Source organism: Mesoplodon mirus (assembly GCF_964341445.2).
Source record: "Mesoplodon mirus genome assembly, chromosome: 12".
NCBI lineage: Eukaryota > Metazoa > Chordata > Mammalia > Artiodactyla > Ziphiidae > Mesoplodon > Mesoplodon mirus.
Window position 1 is genome coordinate 71,471,813 of NC_138988.1, and position 27,492 is coordinate 71,499,304.

The 27,492-nt window shown below is 39.2% G+C and overlaps 1 protein-coding gene across 1 annotated transcript in view; it reads left to right on the forward strand.

Annotated features, from left to right (window-relative positions):
- DNAH8 (dynein axonemal heavy chain 8) overlaps window positions 1-27,492 on the forward strand; it is a 328,140-nt gene that overhangs the window by 226,437 nt on the left and 74,211 nt on the right. Inside the window, exons 77-82 of the mRNA XM_082637824.1 lie at window positions 3,899-4,004; window positions 5,676-5,928; window positions 6,028-6,218; window positions 10,944-11,065; window positions 14,081-14,199; window positions 15,751-15,953. Coding sequence (XP_082493950.1) covers window positions 3,899-4,004; window positions 5,676-5,928; window positions 6,028-6,218; window positions 10,944-11,065; window positions 14,081-14,199; window positions 15,751-15,953 — 994 coding nt within the window. The remainder of the gene's footprint in view (window positions 1-3,898; window positions 4,005-5,675; window positions 5,929-6,027; window positions 6,219-10,943; window positions 11,066-14,080; window positions 14,200-15,750; window positions 15,954-27,492) is intronic.

A 27,492-nucleotide genomic window follows, 5' to 3' on the forward strand; every position in this document is an offset into this window, starting at 1 on the left:
GAGAAATTAAGTATAATTGAGGGTTCTGATAAAAAAAGAAAAAGTTAAGGCTGGCAGATTTTAAGAGACATAGATTAAGCTAAGTTTTAAGATAAAGCTCAGAAAACATTAAATGTTATGTATAAAATATAATTTTATATATTTGCATTGTATAAAATATATTTCCATAAAATCTGAGAAAGTTTATATTTGCTAAAATATAATTAACGTTAGTATTAAGGTTTCAAGGAAAAGGTAAGGTTAGAAATAATAAGACCAAAGATGCATCAAATGGGAGGGTGAGAGAAAGAATGGCAGCAGAAGACTTAAGGAAAGGAGGAAAGGAAGTGATATGAACAGATGGCTACAAATACAGAGGAAGATTCAAAAAGGAAAAGAAAAATGATACTGACACCAAAGAAATAGAGGGCTCAGTAAAAAGAGAAGTAAAATCCTACCTGGTTAATAAGAAATGGCTAACTTGGGGCAGGCGCTTGAAAGGCGGCCAGTCTGGTGGAGTAAAAGGAGCCTAGTTCCAGCTTCCACTCTCATTAGCTGGTGTTTTTTCTTTTAATATTTATGTATTTATTTATTTATCTTGGCTGCACCAGGTCTTAGTTGCAGGCACGCAGGATTTTCGTTGTGGCACACGGGATCTTTAGTTGCGGCATGCAGACTTCTTAGTTGTGACATGCATGCGGGATCTAGTTCCCTGACCAGGGATCGAACCTGGGCCCCCTGCATTGGGAGCATGGAGTCTTACCCACTGGACCACCAGGGAAGTTCCCCCTCATTAGTTGTTTGATCTTAGTTTCCAAGAAACTGCCCAGGGCTTATGCAATCTAGAAAGGGAACCGTCTCACTTTCACAGTCTGGCAGAGAGCATGGACCCCTCAGTTCACTGCCTCGATCACCTCTTAAGGCCATGTGGTGTCAACTGTTGAAAATTAGTCCTTCCTTCTTGGTCTACCTGGTGCTGTTGGTCTGTTCTGAGATGGTGCCTCATTGGTCCAGATCCCCCATGCAGGCTACACTAACTTGTGTAAGGCAGCCCACACCACCATCTAAAGTACACTCCACGTCCCCAGAGCACCCCACGCCCACTCTTCTAGTCCTTAGCTTCCTCTTCAAGAGATGCGCTAGGATGCTAACGCCAGCCTTGCTGGAAAAAACAAAGTGCACACTTAATCTGCAGGAGGACATCCTGACTGTGATGTTTAACCCTCCTAACAATCCTGCTCTTACACCCCCATCTTACAGATGAACAAATGGAGACCAAGGAGAATAAGGTCTTAACCCATAAGAGCACGTAGACTTTCCACCCTGCCAAGCCTCATAGATAAGCTCTACAGTTCATGCTGTAAAACTCACAAGTTGTCCATTGTACCATGATGCTTGTTTTTCCATATCACACTGAAAAGGACGCTAACATGATTTGATTTTGTCCACATATTTCTATACTGCCACTGTTGGGATGACTGCTTTAATGAAGACAATTCATTAGCTATTCTCTGCAAATACAGCCATGATCTTCATCACTACCCCATCAAATACTGCAAGCCACTAGGACAATGGCAGTATACTAGTCTTGGAGTTGGGGGACAAGGATATTAGGCTCATCCCTGCTAGTAACTAGCTGTGTGTATTATATTGTCATGTTATTTGGAGTTAATATTTCTGGGTCCTCAGTTTCCCCAGATGTAAAATAAAGCTGTTGAACTAAATTCAGTACACTTCAATTTAACGAATATTTATTAGGTTGAGTCGCTTCTCTGCAAAGCCTCAAGATAAGTGCTGTCAAGAATACAAAAATGAATAGGGGATAAACACAAGGTCCTACTGTATAGCACAGAGAACTATATTCAATACCCTATGATAAACCATAATGGAAAAGAATATAAAAAAAGAATATATTTATATATACATATATAAATATAACTGAATCACTTTGCTGTACAGAAGTAATTAACACAACATTGTAACTCAACTATACTTCAATTTTTAAAAATTAATAGGACAAGTTCCTGCCCTCTAGGTGCACAGAATCTAGTTGGAGGGATATAGCCGACACATAGATTGTGATGCAAGCCATAGTAGATGTACAGAGGAATGCCGTGCTGTGGGTTTTTTTTTTTTTTTTTTTTTTTTTTTTTTTTTTTTGCTGTACGCAGGCCTCTCACTGCTGTGGCCTCTCCCGTTGCGGAGCACAGGCTCTGGACACACAGGCTCCGTGGCCATGGCTCGCGGGCCCAGCCGCTCCGCGGCATGTGGGATCTTCCGGGATCGGGGCACGAACCCGTGTCCCCTGCATCGGCAGGCGGACTCTCAACCACTGCGCCACCAGGGAAGCCCCGTGCTGTGGGTTTTAACTGACAAACTGGTTTAGGAAGACTTTCTGAAAGTGGTGGTATTTCTGTAGCAGTTTTTCAAGAAACTTTCTCAAATAAGTAGTTTAAAAACACATTTTTAGTGCAATTCTAAGTACAGTGTGTGATTCTGTATAAGATCAAAAAAAAGAATGCTACAGGGCTTCCCTGGTGGCGCAGTGGTTGAGAATCCGCCTGCCAGTTCAGGGGACACGGGTTTGAGCCCTGGTCCAGGAAGATCCCACATGCCGCGGAGCAACTAAGTCTGTGCGCCACAACTATTGCACCTGCGCTTTAGAGCCCGTGAGCCACAACTACTGAGCCCATGTGCCACAACTACTGAAGCCCACGCACCTATAGCCTGTGCTCTGCAAAAAGAGAAGACACCACAATGACAGGCCCGCGCACTGCAACAAAGAGTAGCCCCCCACTCACTGCAACTAGAGAAAGCCTGCGTGCAGCAATGAAGACCCAATGCAGCCAAAAATAAATAAATTAAATAAATTAAAAAAAATTTTAAAGTAATATTAAAAAATGCTATAAAGAACGCTTTTGAGGTAATTTAATTTACTCTATATTTAGCAAGAGTATTATATCCGTGTTAAATATTCTGAATTTGAAAATTGCACTATGGCTGTATGAGAGAATGTCCTGTTGCCTAAGGAGATGTGTTAAAGTTTTTACAGATAAAGTATCATGACACATGCAAACAGTTCAGCAATAATAGTAAAGTAATGATAAAAAGCATTATATAGAAATAGTGATAAAGCAAAATGTTATTTGAGGAATCTAGGTGAAGGGTATATGAGAGTTCACTGTACCAGTCTTGTAACTTTTCTGAAAGTTTGAAATTTTTTTCAAAGTATAATTTTAAGACTATATTATTTATGTAGGAAAGAATATACCTTCCAGACATCCAATTTAGCCCCTCTGGTAGAAGATGCAATAAAACGGAAAATGGATTTATATTGGCAGCTGGCTATGTCTAAGCAGGTACCTGGTGTTCCTATAGTCAGGTCCCAGCTCAGGAGCTCCATTTGGCTTGAGTAGCCTCTTGGTTACTTGGTATTAATGCTTCTTTGTTTCTACCCCTTCTGACTGCAAATGAAGTTAGCATTTCTGACTGAGGCGGTATGTGGGAACAGGGCCAAGAGAATGGGACACTCTTAATTTAAAAAAACTTAAAGCTGGGAAGAGAGCTGAGCAAAATTCTTCTAGCAGGTTTATCTCATGCATGCCAGTGTAAGTGCTATGGAAACTTAATGCTAGTGGGCATAATCTTTAAAAAACTGTCCAGAGAAACAGAAACACAAATAGATAGATTTGACTAACGGTAGTGTCATTTGTTTTTTTTTTTTTTTTTTTTTTTTTGCTTTATAACAAATTTAATCAGTTATACATATACATATGTTCCCATATCCCCTCCCTTTGGTAGTGTCATTTGAATGGCACTTTGGTTTAAACTTTTAAAAATGAATAATAAACACTAGTAGGTTGCATTTGCCATAATAACTGGTAATTACAGTTCTGATGTTATTTTTTTTTAATAACAGGAGTTAGAGTCTGAGAGGGTTAAACTTTTGGAGGATGTGACTTTTAATAAGCGGAAGATGAAAGAACTTGAAGATAACCTCCTCTACAAATTAAGTGCTACAAAAGGTATTGTGTTATTAAGAAATAATCACATAATGGATTGTGAATAAGGATTTCTTGTACCCTCTTTTCAATGCTCTCATGATTACAGATGTTAGGAAACAGTTGAGTTATCCCCGGAAAAACAAGCGAGAGGCAATTTCCATCTAGACATTACAGAGGGACTGCAGAGAATTTGATATCTGAATTAGCAACCGGCATCTGAGCATTTGATAATAACACAGTTCTCTTGATATAATTGCTCTCTCCTGAGAAAAATAAGGGCTCCCAACAGAGCTAGGTGACTCACAATAGGCTAATTTGCTTGCCGAAAGGAGACTAACGTGCTCAATCTATTTTGTGTTTTTTAGATTGACTCTTTCATTTGGTGTTGAAATGCAATTGCCACAGTGGGTTATGATGTGTGTAACGTTGTCAGAGACACTTGAGCAGCCCAGGCTCAGTCACTCTGGACTTGACCTCCCACTTAGAAGTCAGGGATAGGTTCTCCTCTGGGCAGTCAGATCATCGTACCACCCCCTGGGATATATTGTTCTGTAGTAGGCAAATTACAGCAACCTAAATTCTACCATTCATTAGCAATCTAATGATGAATACTTCCCCAAAGCACTTTAACCCTTGGATTTAAAAACAAAAAAACAAAAAAACGTAGCCTTCCCGAAATACATTAAGGGTTACTCTCACAGCAGTCTCCAGCACTTTAAGGTGACCTCATGGAAGAGGCCTTTTATCTGCCTTCATTGCAGTGCTTGTGCTGACGACGCTGTCTGTCTCTTGGTCCATGACATCTCCCAGCCATTTGATGCCTCTGGGCATTGTAAATATTACCAAGGAGGAATGACTGAGGCTCCAGCCACGAGTGTGAGGTTAGTCACAATCTGGACTTCCCTAGCAGACCTCGCGTGCCCATCAGAGCAACTAACAGCGCCTTCCAGAAGCACCCACCTGCTTCTAGGTAGGCCAGAGCACCGCTCTCTGCAGATATTTGACCGTTATCTCAGCACCTCCAGAACACCTTTCTGTGTCTTAAAATTGAGATATTTTTATTTTTATGTTTATCGTCATAGACATGTTATGTCTGTTAAAAACAATAATGAAGAGTAAAGCTAAAAATAAAATCAGGATTTTTCTTCCTGATTAGACACTTCCACTGTCTCCTAACTCGTTAGAGACATAGAAGGACCAGAGTTCTCAATGTCAAGGACTGTTGAACTAAAGCAGGAGTAGAGAAAGTACAATTCACCTGTAAGCTGGTGTGTAACTCACATTGTGAGACAAGTGGGAAGGAAAAGCCTGTGATACTGTGAGGGGAACCATCAAGATGATAATGCAGGTGAAAGCCACGTCATAGGAACAGCTGAAACCACTGGGACTGGAGGGAGATGTGAATTTTCTTCAGACATTTGAAGACCAGATTTGTGGGCTGCCTTGAGAATTGGCTTTTGCAGATTTTCAGGCAGAGTGGGGGACAAACCCTAGGCAGGAACGTTTAGAACGGATTCAGGCATTGGATGCCTGGTTAGACTGGAAGCCTTTCATGTCTTAAGGTACTGCCCTTCCATCCTGTGGGCTTTGAAGAAGTCAAGTTGAAAATTAACGCGGTGATTTCAGAAGTGATGCATCTCGTTTCGCGGCTTTCCCGTCTTGTGTTCCACAGCTTTCCTGTTTGGTTTTTAGGTTCCTTGGTAGATGACGAATCTCTCATCGGTGTCCTCCACACCACCAAGCAGACAGCAGCTGAAGTAAGTGAGAAACTACACGTGGCCGCGGAAACAGAGATCAAGATTAACACAGCCCAGGAGGAGTTCCGGCCCGCGGCCACCCGAGGCAGCATCCTCTACTTTCTCCTCACAGAGATGAGCATGGTCAACATCATGTACCAGACCTCGCTGGCCCAGTTCTTGAAGTTATTTGACCAGTCCATGGCCAGGTGGGGCCTCACTACCTTGACCCCCAAATTTTGTGTGTATTCCTACCTACTGTCTTAGAAATGGATTTTTACCTCTTTGATTTTTAAAACATATTGCAGGTCTGAGAAGTCTCCACTGCCTCAAAAGAGAATTACAAATATTATTGAGTATCTGACATATGAAGTTTTTACATATTCTGTCAGAGGCTTGTATGAGAACCACAAGTTCCTCTTTGTACTCCTCGTGACCTTAAAAATCGATCTTCAGAGAGGAAAAGTGAAGCACAGAGAGTTTCAGGCTCTCATTAAAGGTGAAGGGTTTGGGCTATGGATGTGCTATGTAAAGGAGATTGCTTGAGATATGCTCTTTGATGTCCCGTAGACCCATTCTTGTAATATCCGGAGGAATTAAGTTCTAATGGAAGTGAAGTTCTTTATGTATACCTCTTCCCCCACCTCCCCCGCCGATTTCCATTCATTTTATTCTGGTTACTCAAGATGATTGATTTCAGGTCTGTGTTAACTCTGCAGTTTTTAGTTATGTAATTAAATTAAGTTTGAGCATTGTTGCTTATGAATAGGAGACCCAAATGCTAAAGGGGAGAATAGTGATTCAGGTGATGAGCTTTCTACTACTGCAAGAGACCAGTTCCTTAAGCAAGGGGTTATAATGACGTTTAAGACTGTAACAAAAAGCACACTTGTATTTTATATTTGAAGAGAACCCTGCTCATTGCTTATCTCCATGTTAAAAGTATAATTAAGGAGACAAAAGAGTGGTATTTTCATTGAATTCAGTTAAACAAGTATTTATTGAGCATATACTATGCAAACCTGCCATACTGGTGTTTGGGATACAAGGAAAAACCAGACATTGCTTTAAAATAAATAAAAGTCTCATAGTTCAAATAAAGATAATTGAAAAAAAACCCTGCAAAATTAAGGCAGAATAACCTGTGTTATAAGAGAGCTAAAAACAAAGTGCTATATCTAAAAGGAGGGAGAGATTACACGTGGTTGGTGGGATCAAGAAAAGCTCCTTGAAAAGTATGCCTTTGCAGGTTAAGCCAGGAATTTTTCAGGTTATTTGATACCTGGGGAAAATGGTCCAATCTTTTTCTTATTTCTTTTTTGATCTTTATAAGTAGTTTAATAAATCATTTTCTGGCAGCCCTTCTCCCCCAAAAGAAGAAAGTGACATTTGAAATGGACCATGGATGATAGGTAGAAATGAAGAAAACTTCCATGCTAAGACAGAACAGCATGGAAAAAGAAATGAGTGGAGTATGTACATTGGTGAGGCTTGGTTCCTAGAGGAAGGATTTCTTGATCTGATAAGAAATAAGGAGTTGTGTAAGGTAATGATGTGATCCTTTTATTGTTCTTTAGGAAGGTTACTCTGGCAGACATGTGTAGGATTAGAGAAAAGTGGTTTAAGGGAGTCTGTTATAAGCTTCCCAACCACAGGAAATGCATTCCCATCCTAGGGTGAAGACAATGGGAATATAAAGGAAGCCACAAATATGAGAGATCATGAAAGTAAAACGACAAAGGACAGGGTGTAAGAGCCAAGAGAGGGTCAGAAATGAGTCTAAGATTTCTGCTCTGTGCAAAGATTTCTGGTCTGGATGGTTGAAAGAAGAGCTACTTTGAGAAGTGTCAGAGTGGGGGCATAATGAATGTGATTTGGGGACCTAGTTTTAGTCAGGATAGGCCAGGTTTTGTGGCCATAAAAATAATCCTCAAATTTCAGCACAACAAAAGTATACTTCTCCTTTACTCTCTATCTGACATGCTTGTCATGGTCGCCCAGGAATCCAAATTGCTTCCATAATTACTATGGAAGAGGGACAGGATGTGGCAAATTGTGTGCTGGCTCTTAAAGGTTACCCCACAAGTGACACACGTCACGCTCATATTTCATTAGCCAAAGTAAGATGCGTGGCCACATCAAATTCAAAGAGAGCAGGGAAGTGCCCCAGAGCCACATCCAACATGGAAGCTGCATCACAGCATCGGTGGAGGGTAGTGGATAGATGGATAAGCCTAAGGTTTGGCAGGCGGGAGTGCGGATGTGGAAATGCAGAGAGGGCTGGTGCACAGCGAGGGTCTGGGGTTCAAACCAAGAAGTTGCAGGACAGGGGGACTTTATAACTAGCGACAAAGTACCAGCCTCTGTGGACTGCAGCCTAATGCCCCCATAGGTCAGACAGGATTTGTCGTGGCTCAGAGGATCCCAGCCTGTGACTGGGACAAGTGAAGCCTAGGGAGCAGCATTTAGATCTGAGGCATCCTCCCCATCAAGACACAAACCCACCCCACCTCACCTCTCCCTACCCAGCACACCCAGCCAAGCCAGAGCTATTCCCTGAAAGAGACTGTATTCTTCGGAAGTCTTTAAATCAGAGGAGACCGAGAAACGCAGCAACACAGTGGGGAGGGAATTTGTGAGGAGGATTTGATTTGTCACAGAAAAATAAAGAAGGCTGCACATCTGAACTGTGGTTAGAGCACATCTGTGACTCCGTTTCATAAAACTGGAGAGTCAGGGAGAACCGGATTGTATAGGATCAAGAGAGTCGGTGAGAGGAGTTTGGATTTAATTGAGTTGGCAATAGAGAGCCATCGAATGTTTTATGAGCAGGGAAGTAGCATGAGCAATGCTTTAGAAGATTAATTTGGGATTTTATGATAGGTGGATTGTCAGTACAGTCAGCACTGTCAGAGCAGTAAAAGAGCTTTAAAAAGATCAAAACTGGTTTATTGTACAGTTTGTATTAGTTTTGAACTGGCTTACAGTTTGACCAAATTATTTTTTAAAAGATGGTAGGCCTTGGGACTTCCCTGGTGGTCCAGTGGTTAAGATTTCACCTTCCAATACACGGGGTGCAGATTTGATCCCTGGTCGGGGAGCTAAGATCCTATATGCCTCCTGGCCAAAAAACCAAAACATAAAATAGAATATTGTAACAAATTCAATAAAGACTTTAAAAATGGTCCACATAAAAAAAATCTTTAAGAAAATAGATGGTAGGACTTTGTTTTTAATGTTTTTTTACAAAGTTAACAAATATGGCCCTTAGATCATTGATATTTTTTATCATTTTGAACTCAGTACTTAAGAGGGAAAGAAGAAAGACTTATCATAGCAGAAATGTTTGATTTCCCTTTGTATTAATTCCTACTAGTTTTCTGCAATACTTGGAAGGTGGCTTTGACTTTCTTCTTCAACCGAGAATGTCCAAACACTTTGAAAAATGAAACAGATACCAGGGGCAATCCTGCACTGTAGAGTAATTGATATACCTGTTTCCCCCACCTGATTATTTTAGAAGGACATCATCTTTCTTTTATTGTAAACCATGGACAGAAAGACACATTAGAGGGTCTCCTCTTGCCTTCCAGGTTGGATTGGACCTAGCCTTCCAAAACAGAGAGTTAATGTCAAAATAACAGCTAATGATTACATAGCTCTTACTCTGGGCCATGACTGTTGTTGGCTTTCTACATACATTCATTTATTTAATCTTCACAGCAATCAATCTGATGGATTCTATTATTACACTCATTTGGAAGAAGAGAGAACTGAGAGAAACTGAGTTTTTGTCTAAGTTTATGCAGCTAGCAAGTGGCAGAGCCAGGATATTTGGGGGAATGGGATGGGCTGTGATTGTTCTGGGTTAGTTTAGGTGCATGATATGTTGGAAACACTGATGTAGCTTAAATATCTTCTCCTGATGTCTTTGAGGTATATGTTTACATGAAATCACTGTGAGGGGGAAACAACCAAGAAGAAAAGGTATGCATCTACCTCCATGTTAGAGGAGAGAATCCCTTAAATCTGCAGGTGATTTACTCTAGGGCTTGCTTCTCCTATGGTAAACTCAGTGTTAGCAGAAATGGTGCTAGAGTAAGGTCTTTTTCACCTGGTCGCTGCGAGGGGTGGGGGCGTGTGGGAGGAAGGTTTACAGGTTCTAAAGGTGTTGTGGCACTCAGAGCCCCTGACTCCACGGTGGAGCAAAGGGATTTACACGAAAGGAGTACTTCAGCTCATTCACCTTCTCAGGAAGATGCCGGAGGGGAGAGCAGAGACCTGTAGTCCCCTCCACCCACCACCTCCCCTGTTTTTGTCCCCGGGTTGATAAGTGAGGTGGAGGGATTTGACGAGTTCTTCAGGAGGGTTATAGAATTTAAAAGTTCAAGAACCACTGTTTGGCATACATCTGAATTAAACAACAGAGCTGGAATTATTATGATAAAACATTGCTAAAGACATGCAATAGAGGAATTTTGAAAGTGCAGATATAATCACACATCTTGGTGGAGATTGTCACACTGAATGTGCTCATTTGACTTGTGATTTGCTTCAAAGTACAATCCAGTGCTATCACTCACATTCTCCACTCGACTCAGTGAGAGCAGGAGCCATGTTGGGTTTCCTCTGCTTTATCCCCAGTGCCTGGAATATGCCAGATACATAGAGGTGGCTCAGTGAATGTCTGTTGAATCAATGAATGAATAAATGATTTGAACATAATTACCCCCTTAAAAACCCACAGATGTATTATACTCCTCTCTTCCTCTTTCCCTCCATCCCTTCATCTATCCATTTATCCATCTTTTTGACCTGATAAAAAATATTTCAATAGTATTGAATATCAAACTTCTGGAGGAGTGATGACTAAGAAATGACTTTTAAAATCACACATGAAAAGATCAACCGATTCATTGATATCAAAATTATAAATTTCAGATAGTTAAAAAACAATAAAAAGGCAAACATCTGCAACCACCTGAGAAAAATTCTTTGCAGGGAAAAATGACAGGGAGTTGCTATCTGTATAAGATGGTATAAATCACTAACACTTGAAGGAACTGTACCAAAAAAAGATAACTACATTTTCTATAACGTGATTATTTTCCAATTTTCCCATTTTTGTGTGTGATATGGTTATCTCATTTTTTATTATTTGGAAAATAAATTTCTAAAAAATAGAGCACAAGCTGACCTGATTCCCACTGACGCCTTTCCACAGGGGGAGCAGCTCTAGATCTGAAAGCCTGCCCTCCCAAACCATTTCGCTGGATCCTTGATATGACCTGGCTGAATCTTGTGGAACTGAGTAAACTTCCGCAATTTGCAGAAATTATGAACCAGGTAATAAAGGGATGGAAAAAAGTACTGATCTGTAAACCCAAACGCACCTGGGCCATTTAAACTGGGGCCTCCTGGTGACAAACCCTTCACCCAGAGGAGTCAGTACACTTGTGTAGCTTTAAGGCGCTGTGGCTCTCCTGGGGGGTTGGGGGCGGTGGCCAGAAGGATATCGCAAGGAATCTTTTCACAGGTGCAGGCAACTGCCTTTACTTCTGTGTGGTGGGCATGGATCATTTATAACCTGCTTGAGTTGCTGTCAGAATCAGAATGCTTTTATTCTGGGTGGGTGGACCCTTTTATTGTAGACTCCATGTTTTCATGCCTATGATGAAATTATTTGTGCAAATTTGAATTTGAGGCAAGTGAAGAGGTTGAGGTCCTTCTATAAAAAATCAGTCATTTCAATGGTGAAAATATTTATAAAATGGTGAAGTTATAATGGTGAAAATGGTGAAACAGACCCCGATTTACCTGTTTTTCTTATCTGAAAATGTAAATTGGTTATTGTGGATTAGTTGTTGATTCAACTCTCACCAGAAAACAATTATGCAACTCAGAATAAAGACAGTTGTTTATTACTGAGGTCTGTTGGTTATGCCTGTGTGTCACCAATGGAGGGCCTGCAATTTCCCAGTGTCAAATGCTGATAATCATCTTTTTTACGGTTGCTGGTGATGGACAAAGTGAGTGATTGGTAGCCTTATCCCTAGGCTGAGGATGGCAGAAGCCTCGCACTGTCACCATGTGATTCCCTCCCCTCCACAAACATCCTGTCCCCCTCCCAAGAGTACACTAGGTGTGTCTGTTTAGGGGTACTTCTGGAACATTATGTATTCTTTACCCATTCACCATGGTTGGGTCAGAGTCAACTGGATAAAGTCCCTAGACTATATCTGTGGTGGACAGTAAGCTTTGTTTTGTACTACAGCTACAGCTGAGTCTTCCAAGTCCAAACAAATACTTTGAAAAAAAAAAAAAAAAGTGGTCTGGGTCTGGTCCGAGACTGGGTAAAGGCAGCCTTCAAGTACCACTGGGAAAAATCACCCCTCTGCTGACGGGTTATATTAATATAAGGATATACAGTATCATTTGCCTCGGTCAGTTAGATTTTAAATACCCTTGGTGTAGAATCTGGTGGCTACTACTGCTTACTATGGGTAGGTACTTTGCAACAATAATAACTGTGCAAGGGAAGTATTATTGACATGATTAATAGATGAGATAACTGAGATTCAAAGAGGTTAAGCACTTGCCCAAGGCCACATAGCCCATAAATGGTAAAGCTGTAATTTGACCCCATGCTCATGACACCATGAGTTATTTCTGTCCAACTTCTTTTACACCATTGGATGGGCCAGAAGGGAAGAGGAAGAGTTATTCTCCACAAACTTGCAGAAGTTTGCCATCAGGGCGACCTGCCATCAGATGGCCAAGAGTTTGGCCTGTCTGTGGGAGGAAGGGAGGAAACAGGAGATCAATCTCCCAGAGGAGTGGGTGTCAGAAATTGAAACAAAAATAGCCTCAAAGAGCAGCTGCCCTGCCTTGGCATCCCAGGCCAAACTGTTTAACACCTGGAGGTGGTTTTGCTAGCAGCGAGGGCCAGGAATGGGAAATACAGGAGCAAGGGGCTGGGAGTTATCCTATCACAGATGCAGCTCGCCCTGAAAGCTTTATATGGTAGAGTCAAAATTAGCAGATGGAAGGCCAGTAGGTTGAGAATACGCACCCTGTTTCTTCTTGGAACTCCTTCTCTTTAGCAGCCAGTGTGGAGGAGACCTGCAGGGGGCACTCTGGGTAGCAGAGCATAGGTACCAGTGCAGTAGGGTGGGGCTGCAGCAGCACCCAGGCCCTCCAAGCCCTGCGCCAGGCAGATTCTTTTGGCAGCAGCCAACTAGGGAGAGCCACTGCAATCTTCAGAGAAAGATGACAGCTGTGAAACATTTCAGAAATTCTCCTCCATCTTTTAGCATCCCAGGGACAAAGTTGGAGCAACTGATTTACAGAGCAATTGTTTTGTTATTAACTTGCACCCTGTCTGTATCCTAGATGATGAATTGCTTGTATGGTGTGGACTTTGGGCGGTTATTTAACCTCTCTGTGCCTCAGTAAAAAATGGGGATAATAGAAGTAAAAGTACAGTCCTTGGGTCTGGCACATAGTATCTGCTATATAAATATTTGCTATTAGTGCTTGCCATGGCTTTTAAAACATGCTTCAGACACTGTCTAAATAATCCAGCCCGATTGTTGCTGAGGAGCAGCGTCAGGCTCACCGATCTATAGTTTCTGTAATTAGTTTTGACAGCACTCGGACTTCAGGGAGCATCCTTTAATATCTCTGAAAACCTGTGGTTCTCTCCATGCTTCTGAAAGAACAGGTGTTTGAGACCAGCTCTTGGAGAGACTTCATCCATTCTTAGGTTTAAGGTCTCAAGGTGGGGGGATGACTAGGAAAATAAAAGTTTTGATTTTGTCATCTATCACTAGTTTAAGTAGAGGTCCACATGTACAGGTTTGGGTATCAAAGTGGTCTATGTCAGTGGTTCTCATCCAAGGGCAACCTGGTGCCACACCCCAGAGTGCATTGACAATTCTGGAGACCTTTTTTATTGCCACAAATCAGGGGCAGAGGTGCTCCTGGTGACTAATTGATAGAGCCAAGGATGCTGCTAAACAACGTAAAATGCACAGGACAGCCTCTCTCAACACTAAATTAATCTGGCCCTAAATGCCCATAGTGCGGAGATTGAGAAACCCTGGTCTATGTTTTTTCCTGCCCAGTCGTTTAGTGTAATTGATACATAGTCCTAATTTTAGCGAATCACGTAGAAGAGCAATGGAAAAACTGAAAGGGAATCATAATATCCAATCTATCTGAGTCACTGGTTCTGAAGAAAAATGTAAACAGTGTGGTCATGTTTAAAAAATTAGCTGCCTATAAAGAATGACCTTCTCAGGTTATTCAATTTTAATTGCATATATTCCTGGGGCTCGCTAATCAGCTTATTTATTTTAGATATCTCGTAATGAGAAGGGATGGAAAATCTGGTTTGATAAAGATGCTCCAGAGGAGGAAGTCATCCCTGATGGATATAATGACTCACTAGATACCTGCCACAAGCTTTTACTTATCAGGTGAGAATAGGTATTATCAGACCTAGAGCATCACTTTATAGTGTCAAATTACAGATCCCACCTCAGTGAGCTTACTTCACTATGTCCCAGTAGTTACCGTAATAGATGTATATGCTTCCAAACTGAAGTTTGGGATGGCAAATAATATGGTGAAAGGTATATTTTGATAATGTGTTAATGATAGTGCTTTTAGCAAAACACGTATGAAAAATATGCTTTTACTATTCATTTTGCTCATCATTTACCATTGAGTGAATCATTTATTGTTGAATTTACTTCTGTAAAAGAATAGATCTCACAGAGTTACAAGGCAATTAGTTTTTAAGCTAAAACCAAGAATATTGTACTGTTGAAACATATAAATGCTGTTTTGGCTATTAAAATGGAAGCAAAAGTTCGAAAGTGATGTTGAGGATGTTCTCACTTTTCATGTTTTCTCAACATGCAGTAGCTCAAAGAAGGCTTCTATATTGGAAGGTGTGTGTGTGTGTGTGTGTGGCGGGGTGTGTGTGTGTGGTGGGCAACACAGAAGGGTAGAGTTGGGGGAGATGAAACCACCAAAAGAATAACAAAAAGATGTCGGATTATGTTGGAGTTGTTTTTGTCTCTCCTAATGTTATACCCCTGAGTTTTCTTAGAAAAGTTGTTTCCTGGTTGTTGTCACTCTTTGAGAGTGATCAGAGCTGTCAGCAGTGATGACCTCAGGACCTGCAGACTGCAAAATGGCTATTTGTTTTTATTTTATTAGAATAGATTTGTCTTATATCCATCATTTAAAAATTGAATCTATGTCAAATGAATAATGCAATCTACTAACAAAGAAGAATCCATAGAGCTTCTCTGTGATCTAAAAATATCAAATGACATTTATTTAATGTGTCATTGTGTGTAGAACCTGCTACAGTGTAGTCTACACAGATGGTATTAAATAAATGCTTGCTGATCAAGCTACTTCTAACACCATTGACATATTATCTCCCTCTGAAGACTGTAGAAACTTGAGTATGCAGCAGGCTAGCCCCCATCATGTACTGGACCTGGCAGAGGACACCTCCCCTTGCATCCCTGCTGAGTCCCTGGCATCAAGAGCAGGGCCTGATGTATAGTATTCACTCCATAAATATTTGTCAAAGAATGAATGTGCTCCTGTGTATTAGTTTGAATGAGGAATTGCTTACCTGAAGCTGATAGCTTAGTTACTAGGGATAATCACTGATGTGTTTTAAAAAGAAAATAACTAAAGCTTCAGAGTAGTTGCTGCTTCCTCTGAAAATGAGACGTTTGGATCAGTTGACTTCTACGTTCCCTTCTAGATTGGCAACAGAACTGGCCCTGACCTACTCCTTGCCAATGCCTAGCATCAAAACTATATGAATAAACTTGCATTCATCCAAGGATAGAAAACCTTGCCATCCATCTTACACATATCTGCATAAAGAAGGATTAGCTCACTATCCTTTTGCTAACTAACTATGTGTTCTTTATGTGCTTAGCATTAGATAGAATTTTTAAAACCTGAATTTATTTCCTCTAACATGTGTGCATTTCTAGGTCTTGGTGCCCAGACCGTACTGTTTTTCAAGCAAGAAAGTATATTGCAGATTCTTTGGAGGAAAAGTACACAGAACCAGTTATCTTAAATCTGGAGAAAACTTGGGAAGAAAGTGATACACGAACACCTCTGATATGTCTTCTGTCCATGGGATCTGATCCCACAATTCAAGTTGACGCATTGGCCAAGAAACTGAAGCTGGGTATGATCAGCAACCTATGAAATTTAGCAAAACCTCCATATTGTTGCCTCAAATTTTGCCTCTCATAATTTTATAGCTTATTCTTATAAATATATTGATAAAATTCATAAATATTAGAAAACTATTAAACTCCTTCTTTCCTCCCCTTTCAGATCTCCTGGAGTGAGTGTGTGATATAAATATCTTTGTGCAGAGAAGAACACACTCATCTACCATATACTAATTTTTTTAACATCTTTATTGGAGTATAATTGCTTTACAATGGTGTGTTAGCTTCTGCTGTATAACAAAGTGAATCAGCTATACATATACATACATCCCCATATCTCCTCCCTCTTGCATCTCGCTCCCACCCTCCCTATCCCACGCCTCTAGGTGGACACAAAGCACCAAGCTGATCTCCCTGTGCTATGTGGCTGCTTCCCACTAGCTATCTATTTTACATTTGGTAGTGCATATATGTCCATGCCACTCTTTCACTTTGTCCCAGCTTACCCTTCCCCCTCCCCATGTCTTCAAGTCCATTCTCTACGTCTGCATGGTATAACTCTCCATCTGTTTGTATCATCTTTAATTTCTTTCTTCAGTGTCTTATAGTTCTCTGCATACAGGTCTTTTGCCTCCTTAGATAGGTTTATTCCTAGGTATTTTATTCTTTTTATTGCAGTGGTAAATGGGAGTGTTTCATTCATTTCTCTTTCAGATTTTTCATCATTAGTGTATAGGAATGCAAGAGATTTCTGTGCATTAATTTTGTATCCTGCTACTTTACCAAACTCATTGATAAGCTCTAATAGTTTTCTGGTAGCGTCTTTAGGATTCTCTATGTATAGTATCCTCTCACCTGCAAACAGTGACATCTTTACTTCTTTTCCGATTTGGATTCCTTTTACTTCTTTTTCTTCTCTGATTGCTGTGGCTAAAACTTCCAAAACTATGTTGAATAATAGTGGTGAGAGTGGGCAACTTTGTCTTGTTCCTGATCTTAGAGGAAATGGTTTCAGTTTTTCACCATTGAGAACAATGTTGGCTGTGGGTTTGTCATATATGGCCTTTGTTATGTCGAGCTGAGTTCCCTCAATGCCTACCTTATGGAGGGTTTTTATCATAAATGGGTGGTGAATTATGTCGAAAGCTTTTTCTGCATCTGTTGAGATGATCATATGGTTTTTATTCTTCACTTTGTTAATATGATGTATCACATTGATTGATTTGCGTATATTGAAGAATCCTTGCATTCCTGGGATAAATCCCACTTGGTCATGGTGTAAAATCCTTTTAATGTGCCGTTGGATTCTGTTTGCTAGTATTGTGTTGAGGAGTTTTGCACTTATGTTCATCAGTGATATTGGCCTGTAGTTTTCGTTTTTTGTGACATCTTTGTCTGGTTTTGGTATCAGGGTGATGGTGGCCTCATAGAATGAGTTTGGGAGTGTTCCTCCCTTTGCTATATTTTGAAAGAATTTGAGAAGGATAGGTGTTAGCTCTTTTCTCAATGTTTGATAGAATTGGGTGGTTTATTCTTAATGTGCTGAAAATCTAAATGTTGTTGGAATTGCCACTTGGGATCATCCAGGTTCAGCTCATTATAACTATACCTTGTAGGGTTAATTCATTTATGTCTTTATAAAGATTATCAAAGTGATTGATTATGAATCCCTAAATCTACTCTATGAAATAAAACCTTGAACTTATTATCTAGTCAAAGTAAACATGATACAAAATTAATTTAGTCATCTTTAAGTAGTTGCCACATGTCCGTCTTCACTAAGAAGTTCCTGTAAACTGTTAGCTTTTGGTAGCATGGTCTGTGTTCACCCCCCTTTTCTCATCTGACTTTGCTCTGTTCATTGGCACCACACTGTTCTATGTTCTATATGGATCCATATTTGAATGGCCTCTTTCTTCTGTCTGAACACTGAAACCCAATTCAGAGAGTTCCCATGTTCTGTTGGCAAGTACTCATGGTTAAGTCTCATTAACCACCTTTAAAGTAGGCTGTTTTGCTCTGACGTTCACTGCAGCATGCCAGTCATCTGTATTAGTCTAAGAGTGGTGTTTCTCTCATAGCCTTGGAGTTAGCACATCTTTTTGAGATCGACTCCTCCATGGATCTTTGTCCAGTTGCTTCTATGCCCCACTTCTGCATATAGATTCCTTTTTTTCTGTCTTGCCACAACCGATCTCCATGTGACAGAACTCATGGCTTCTGTTGGCTCATGAGCTTCACTACCTACATGTTCAGTACATTCAGCACTCCCAGTGTTACCGAACCAAACTTGGGTCCACTCACTCGCCACGCAGCAAAGCCAATTTACTGACCCAGGTTGTGGTGAAGGAAAGTACAGTGTTTATTGCAGGTTCCAAACAAGAAGAATAGGCAGTTCATGCTCAAAAGGCTTTCAGGGAAGGGTTTTTAAAGGTGACATTTGGAGTGAGAGCTGCAGGATGCATGGCTTTCTTCTGATTGGTTGATAGTGAGGTAACAGGGTGGTGTTTCAGAAATCTTAATCATCAACCTCTGGTTCCAACCAGTCTGGGGTCTCCATGCTTTTGGTCTTCATGTAGTCACCATCCTCCATCTGGATGGGGGTCTTAGTTTCTTCCTAATAACTCAAAGGTATGCATCAGATTGTTATGTATATTCCTTGAGGAAGACCTAGGACTTTTGTTTTATCACTGACTGTTGTTTAAGCTGTCATTACTTTTCTTGCTTAACTGTTTTTTCTTTGTTTCTGTATCCCTCACTTCCCTAATTAGTAACTGCTTGAGTCTGTGTTTTGGAACTCAGGGAAGGCCTACAAGACTAAAGCATTTTTCAAAAAACAGGGAACGCAGAGGGGTTTTTGTACCTGGGATGGCCCCACGGGGTCCTGCTTGGTTTCACCAGGGAAATTCCCCTTACTCTTGGTCCCAGGTCCAAATATCCAATGAAGAAGTTCATTGGTTTTGCTTTAGTCATGTCTCCTTTCTGGGCCAATCAGTGAACTGCTGCTGTGTAAATGGGTTCATAGCAAGAACCACATATATGGAGCTAGCGTGGAGGGCATTTCTTAAAATGGGATACTGTTCCTAGAAGAAGGGCAGTTCCCACTAGAGTTACCCTTTCAAGTTTACCTCAAAATAATGCTGTTGTCTAGGACAAGGGTTTAAGAACAGAATTAAGAAATTAACTCAAGGTCTCCTTTGGGAGAAATTATAACTATAACTCTAAATAAATACATAAAGCCAGAATGGTGCTATCACCTCGTATTATTATATGTTATCATACTGCTTTGCTTGGCAATTTGGTGATTCCATTTCTTGGTACTACTTTAGTTTTTCCAGAAATTGTTCAAGCTTCTATTGGTTTCTTTGTTAGGAAACACAGTAGATTTAATTTTGACACTGAAGGATCCAGTGAATTTTATAAAGAACTCTTCACTCATTTTTAAGGAATGTTAGGAAGCATCATGCTGTTCACTGCTTTGGGTTAAAAAGTCCCCCAAATAGCTGTGAAAATGTGAAAGCATTATGTAGACAGAATGACGTATTAATCTCATCTCAACTAGAGATATTTTATTTGGGTAACTGGATAATAGATAATCATAGAATTCTCAAGGTGAATAGGATTCTGGAAATCCTGAAATCCAAGTACCTTATTTTACAGCTGGGGAAAGTAAGGTCTGGAGATAAGGCCAGAGAGCTAGTTGGTGACATATCTGATTCAGGACTTAATCTCTGGGCTTCCAAATCCCACTTCAGTGGTCTTTCTCTTTTATTCCCTCTCACTGTCTTTAGTGGATGAATTAAACAGTTACCTGACAGCAATTTGAGGGATGGGACCAAATCAAATAGGTTTTTGTAGAAAAGAAAAGAAGGAAACTTCTCACTGTGGAACCTGTCAGGCTCTGTGGTGAGTGATTCAGAGAAGATAAAGTCTGCACGAAAGCACTGGGTGCCTGGGAAAGAGGGAGAAAATAGATGGATTTAGCATTAGAAAATCCTACTAGGAGCTTGGGTGAAGGAGAAAGGGGTCCCAAGGAAGGATGGATTTGAAAATAGAATCCAAACATGAATGAAAAAGGACAAACCAATAAAATATAAACCCACAAATATATAAAAGTAGGAATGAGAAAATGGGTATAACAAAGTATACAGATGAAAATAGTTAAATAAGATAATGGTATATAATTACAGTACTAAAGTTTTAAAATCTCATTAAAATGGACATTTGTAGAAAAATATAAATTTACAAAATTTTCTCAGAAAAGGTTGAAAAACCTGAATAGATGAATAATCAAGATGAAAAAAATTAGAAGTTTTAAAATTATTACCTCAGCAAAGACACTGGGCTTGGATGATTTTTTTGCTAAGTCCTTTAAAACTTTGACTGCTATATTCCATTCCATAACAAATAAAAAGAGGATACATTTTTCTCTTTATTTTAAGGGAATAGCATTATCCTGATATCAAAAATAGACCAAGATAGTCACTGTATAAAAAAAAGAAAACCACAGATTGATCCTACTTATCAATATAAATGTAAGGACCTTAACCAAAATGCAAGCAGGAAGAATTCTACGTAACATTAAAATAACATGCAGAAATTAATAATGTGCCTTGACCAAGTAGGATGCATAGACAAATCTGAGAAAGATACGGTATTAAGAAATCTCATCACAGGAATAAGTGAATGACTTTTCCTTAAGTTATCATATTACCTCGATAAATGCTAGAAAGGCATTTTATAAAAATTCAACATTCATATTTGGTTTTTAAAAAATGGGAATAGGGACTTCCCTGGTGGTGCAGTGGTTAAGAATCTGCCTGCCTATTCAGGGGACACGGGTTTGAACCCTGCTCCGGGAAGATCCCACATGCAGCAGAGCAACTAAGCCTGTGCGCCACAACTACTGAGCCTTCACTCTAGAGCCCACGAGCCACAATTACTGAAGCCCACATGCCTAGAGCCCGTGCTCCGCAACAAGAGAAGCCACTGCAATGAGAAGCCCACACACCACAACGAAGAGTTGCCCCTGCTCGCCACAACTAGAGAAAGCCTGTGTGCAGCAACGAGGACCCAACAGAGCCAAAAATAAATAAATAAATAAATAAACGGGAATAGAAGAATATTGTAATGATATGACAATTAATATGAACTTCAAACAACTTCGTGCTTTTTGGTGAACAACTAGAGACATGCCCATTAAAGTCAGGTACAAGATAAAGATGTCTGCTATCACCACTCTCATTTAGTATTGCTGTGGAGGATATAGCTAATGTATTGTAAGAATCATAAATAAAAGATATAACTACTGGAAAAGAGGGACAAAAATCATCATTATTCTCAGATAGCATAATTGTCTAACTAAGGAACACAAATGAATCAACTGGAAAACTATTAGACTTAACAGGATAGTTCAGTAAGGTGGCTGGTCACAAAATAAATATATTTAAAAAATCAATGGAGCATTCTTGTATAATAAAATGTAAAAATCCCATTCACTCTCTCAATAAAAATAAAACTGAGAAATGATCTTTAAAATACCTATTAGAAGAAAACTATAAAACTTTCTTAGAGACATGAAAGTAGACTAGAATAAATGGAGAGTTAAACCACATTCCCAGTATAAAGATTCAATATTGTAAAGATGTCAGTATTCTCTAAATTAATCTATAAATTGAATGCAAGTCTAATTGAAATTCCAATAGCATTTTTCCCCTAATTGGATAGTAGAGGGATCTTAGATCATCCAGAGCAATAAATGGACAAAAATAGCCAAGAAAACTTGAAAAGGAAAAAGAATAATGTGGAACAAGCCCAATCAGATTTTTTAAAATTTATCAAATGACAATAACTTAATCAGTGTAGAACTGGCTCAGAGGAGATAAACAGATCAATAGAGCAAAATGAAAGGCCCCAAATTAGACTCTAGTATATACAATAGTTTGTGATAAGACTGTGATAAGATTCACATTTTAAATCAGTGGAAGGAAAATGGATTAGTCAATAAACACTGTTGGCATAGCAGGTTAACTTCAGAAGAAAGAAAGGATTTTACCTCACATAAAACTAAAGTACATTCTAGGTTGATTAAGGTCTTAAATGGTTTAAACTATAAGAGAATAAAAAGAATATATTGATACTTTTGGAGTGGCTAAGATTTTCTTAATCATAATACCAGAATCCAAAACCAGAGGAAAAGATAAGTTTGACTGGATGAAGTTTTAAAACTTCTGTATGTCATAAATAAAATTAAAACACAAATTGCTGTCGAATCCAAGTTTGTGTGCCCAATGCACAGTAAGGCCAAACAAACCGAAATGTTGGAGTTTGGAGCAGAGAAAGGTTTATTGCAAGGACCAAACAAGGAGTATGGGGAGGCTCATGCTCAAAAGACCCAAACTTCCTGATAGTTTCTGAAGAAGAGTTTTTAAAGGCAAAATTTTGGGTGAGGGCTGCAAGGTGTGGGATTTTCTTCTGATTGCTTAGTGGTGAGGTAACAGGGTGGTGTTCCAAGAAACATGTACTTAGCCTGAAATTACCATCCTTCACTTAGGTGGGGGCATTAGTTCCTGTAAGAAGAACTCAAAGATATATTGTTAAGTATATCCCTTTAGGAGGAACTCGGACACTTTATCACTGCAGTATTGTTTCTTTTCTTTTCTTTTCTTTTTTTAAACATCTTTATTAGAGTATAATTGCTTTACAATGTTGTTAGTTTCTGCTGTATAACAAGGTGAGTCAGCTATATGCACACCTATATCCCCATATCCCCTGCCTTTTGTGTCTCCCTCCCACCTTCCTTATCCCACCTCTCTAGGTGGTCCCAAAGCACCAAGCTGATCTCCCTGCACTATGCAGCTGCTTCCCAGTAGCTGTCTATTTTACATTTGGTAGTGTATATATGTCAGTGTTACTCTCTCACTTGGTCCCAGCTTACCCTTCCGCCTCCCTGGGTCCTCAAGCCCATTCTCAACACCTGCATCTTTATTCCTGTCATGCCCCTAGGTTCATCAGAACCTTTTTTTTTTTTTACAGTCCATATATATGTGTTAGCATATGGTATTTGTTTATCTCTTTCTGACTTACTTCACTCTGTATGACAGACTCTAGGTCCATCCACCTCACTGCAAATAACTCAATTCCGTTTCCTTTTATGGCTGAATAATATTCCATTGTATATATGTGCCACATCTTCTTTACCCATTCATCTGTCGATGGACACTTAGGTAGCTTTCATGTCCTGGCTATTGTAAACAGAGCTGCAATGAACATAGTGGTACATGTCTCTTTTTGAATTTTGGTTTTCTCAAGGTATATGCCCAGTAGTGGGATTGCTTGGTCATATGGTAGTTCTATTTTTAGTTTTTTAAGGACCCTCCATACTGTTCTCCATAGTGGCTGTATCAATTTACATTCCCACCAACAGTGCAAGAGGGTTCCCTTTTCTCCACACCCTCTCCAGCATTTATTGTTTGTAGATTTTTTGATGATGGCCAATCTGACTGGTTTGAGGTGGTAGCTCATTGTAGTTTTGATTTGCATTTCTCTAATGATTAGTGATGTTGAGCATCCTTTCATGTGTTTGTTGGCAATCTGTATATCTTCTTTGGAGAAATGTCTATTTAGGTCTTCTGCCCATTTTTGGATTGGGTTGTTTGTTTTTCTGATATTGAGCTGCATGAGTTGCTTGTATATTTTGCAGATTAATCCTTTCTCAGTTGCTTTGTTTGCAAATATTTTCTCCCATTCTGAGGGATGTATTTCCTTCTTGTTTATGGTTTCCTTTGCTGTGCAAAAGCTTGTAAGTTTCATTAGGCCCCATTTGTTTATTTTTGTCTCTATTTCCGTTTCTCTAGGAGGTGGGTCAAAAACGATCTTGCTGTGATTCATGTCATACAGTGTCATGCCTATGTTTTCCTCTAAGAGTTTGATAGTATCTGGCCTTACATTAGGTCTTTAATCAATTTTGAGTTTATTTTTGTGTATGCTGTTAGGGAGTGTTCTAATTTAATTCCTTTACATGTAGCTGTCCAGTTTTCCCAGCATCACTTATTGAAGAGGCTGCCTTTTCTCCATTGTATACTCTTGCCTCCTTTATCAAAGATAAGGTGACCATATGTGCGTGGTTTTATCTCTGGGCTTTCTATCCTGTTCCATTGATCTATATTTCTGTTTTTGTGCCAGTGCCATTCTATCTTGGTTACTGTAGCTTTGTAGTATACTCTGAAGTCAGGGAACCTGATTCCTCCAGCTCCGTTTTTATTTCTCAAGATTGCTTTGGCTATTCGGGTCTTTTGTGTTTCCATACAAATTGTGAAAGTTTTGGTTCCAGTTCTATGAAAAATGCCATTGGTTGTTTGATAGGGATTGCATTGAATCTGTAGATTGGTTTGGGTAGTATAGTCATTTTCACAATGTTGATTCTTCCAATCCAGGAACATGGTATATCTCTCCATCAGTTTGTATCATTTTAATTTCTTTCATCAGTGTCTTATAGTTTTCTGCATACAGATCTTTTGTCTCCTTAGGTAGGTTTATTCCTAGGTATTTTATTCCCTTTGTTGCAATGGTAAATGGGAGTGTTTCCTTCATTTCCCTTTCAGATTTTTCATCATTACTGTATAGGAATGCAAGAGATTTCTGTGCATTAATTTTGTATCCTGCTACTCTACCCAATTCATTGATTAGCTGTAGTAGTTTTCTGGCAGCATCTTTAGGATTCTCTATGTATAGTATCATGTCATCTGCAAACAGTGACAGTTTTACTTCTTTTCCAATTTGGATTCCTTTTATTTCTTTTTCTTCTCTGATTGCTGTGACTAAAACTTCCAAAAGTATGTTGAGTAATAGCGGTGAGAGTGGGAAACCTTGCCTTGTTCCTGAACTCAGTGGAAATGGTTTCAGTTTTTCACCATTGAGAACGATGTTGGCTGTGGCTTTGTCATAAATGGCCTTTATTATGTTGAGGTAAGTTCCCTCTATGCCTATGTTCTAGAGGGTTTTTATCATAAATGGGTGTTGAATTTTGTTGAGAGCCTTTTCTGCATCTATTGAGATAATCATATGGTTTTTATACTTCAGTTTGTTGATATGGTGTATCATGTTGATTGATGTGCATATACTGAAGAATCCCTGCCTTCCTGGGATAAACCACACATGATCATGGTGTATGATCCTTTTAACGTGCTGTTGGATTCTGTTTGCTAGTATTGTGTTGAGGATTTTTGCATCTGTGTTCATCAATGACATTGGCCTGTAGTTTTCTTTTTTTGTGACATCTTTGTCTGGTTTTGGCACCAGAGTGATGGTGGCCTCGTAGAATGAGTTTTGGCATGTGTCTCCCTCTGCTATATTTTGGAAGAGTTTGAGAAGGATAGGTGTTAGCTCTTCTCTAAATGTTTGATATCATTTGCCTGTGACACCATCTGGTCCTGGGCTTTTGCTTGTTGGATGATTTTTAATCACAGTTTCAATTTCAGTGCTTTTGATTGGTCTGTTCATATTTTCTATTTCTTCCTGGTTCAGTCTCAGAAGGTTGTGCTTTTCTAAGAATTTGTCCATTTCCTCCAGGTTATCCATTTTTTTGGCATATAGTTGCTTGTAGTAATCTCTCATGATCCTTTGTATTTCTGCAGTGTCAGTTGTTACTTCTCCTTTTTCATTTCTAATTCTATTGATTTGAGTCTTCTCCCCTTTTTTCTTGATGAGTCTGGCTAATGGTTTATCAATTTTGTTTATCTTCTCAAGGAACGAGCTTTTAGTTTTATTGATCTTTGCTATTGTTTCCTTCATTTCTTTTTCATTTATTTCTGATCTGATCTTAATGATTTCTTTCCTTCTGCTAACTTGGGGTTTTTTTTGTTCTTCTTTCTCTGATTGCTTTAGGTTTAGGTTAGGTTGTTTATTTGATATTTTTCTTGTTTCTTGAGGTAGGATTGTATTGTTATAAACTTTCCTCTTAGAACTGCTTTTGCTGCATCCCATAGGTTTTGTGTCATCGTGTTTTCATTGTCATTTGTTTCTAAGTGTTTTTTGATTTCCTCTTCGATTTCTTCATTGATCTCTCAGTTACTTAGTAGTGTCTTGTTTAGCCTCCATGTGTTTGTATTTTTTACAGTTTTTTTTTCAGGTAATTGATATCTAGTCTCATAGCATTTGGTCGGAATAGATTCTTGATACGATTTCAATTTACTCAAATTTACCAAGGCTTGATTTGTGACCCAAGATATGATCTATCCTGGAGAATGTTCCATGAGCACTTGAGAAGAAAGTGTATTCTGTTGTTTTTGGATGGAATGTCCTATAAATATCAATTGAGTGCATCTTGTTTAATGGGTCACTTAAAGCTTGTGTTTCCTTATTAATTTTCATTTTGGATGATCTGTCCATTGATGAAAGTGGGGTGTTAAAGTCCTCTACTATGATTGTGTTACTGTCAATTTCCCCTTTTATGGCTGTTAGCATTTTCCTTATGTATTGAGGTGCTCCTATGTTGGGTGCATAAATATTTACAATTGTTATATCTTCTTCTTGGATTAAACCCTTGAGCATTATGTAGTGTCCTTCTTTGTCTCTTGTAATAGTCTTTATTTTAAAGTCTATTTTGTCTGATATGAGAATTGCTACTCCAGCTTTCTTTTGATTCCCGTTTGTATGGAATATCTTTTTCCATCCCCTCACTTTCAGTCTGTATGTGTCCCTAGGTCTGAAGTGTGTCTCTTGTAGACAGCATATATATGGGTCTTGTTTTTGTATCCATTCAGCCAGTCTATGTCTTTTGGTTGGAGCATTTAATCCATTTAAATTTAAAGTTATTATCGATATGTATGTTTCTATTACCATTTTCTTAATTGTTTTGGGTTTGTTATTGTATGTCTTTTCCTTCTCTTGTGTTTCCTGCCTAGAGAACTTCCTTTAGCATTTGTTATAGAGCTGGTTTGGTGGTGCTGAATTCTCTTAGCTTTTGCTTATCTGTAAAAATTTTGATTTCTCTGTCGAATCTGAATGAGATCCTTGCTGGGTAGAGTAATCTTGGTTGTAGGTTTTTCCCTTTCATCATTTAAAATATGTCCTGCCACTCCCTTCTGGCTTGCAGAGTTTCTGCTGAAAGATCAGCTGTTAACCTTATGGGGATTCTATTGTTTGTTATTTGTTGCTTTTCCCTTGTTGCTTTTAATATTTTTTCTTTGTATTTAATTTTTGATAATTTGATTAATGTGTCTCAGCATGTTTCTCCTTGGATTTATCCTGTATGGGACTCTCTGTGCTTCCTGGACTTGATTGACTGTTTCCTGTCCCATATTAGGGATGTTTTTGACCAAAATCTCTTCAAATATTTTCTTATTCCCTTTCTTTTTCTCTTCTTCTTCTTGGACCCCTATAATTCAAATGTTGGTGCATTTCATGTTGTCCCAGAGGTCTCTGATACTGTCCTCAACTCTTTTCATTCTTTTTCTTTATTCTGCTCTGCAGTAGTTATTTCCACTATTTTATCTTCCAGGTCCCTTATCTTTCTTCTGCCTCAGTTATTCTGCTATTGATTCCTTCTAG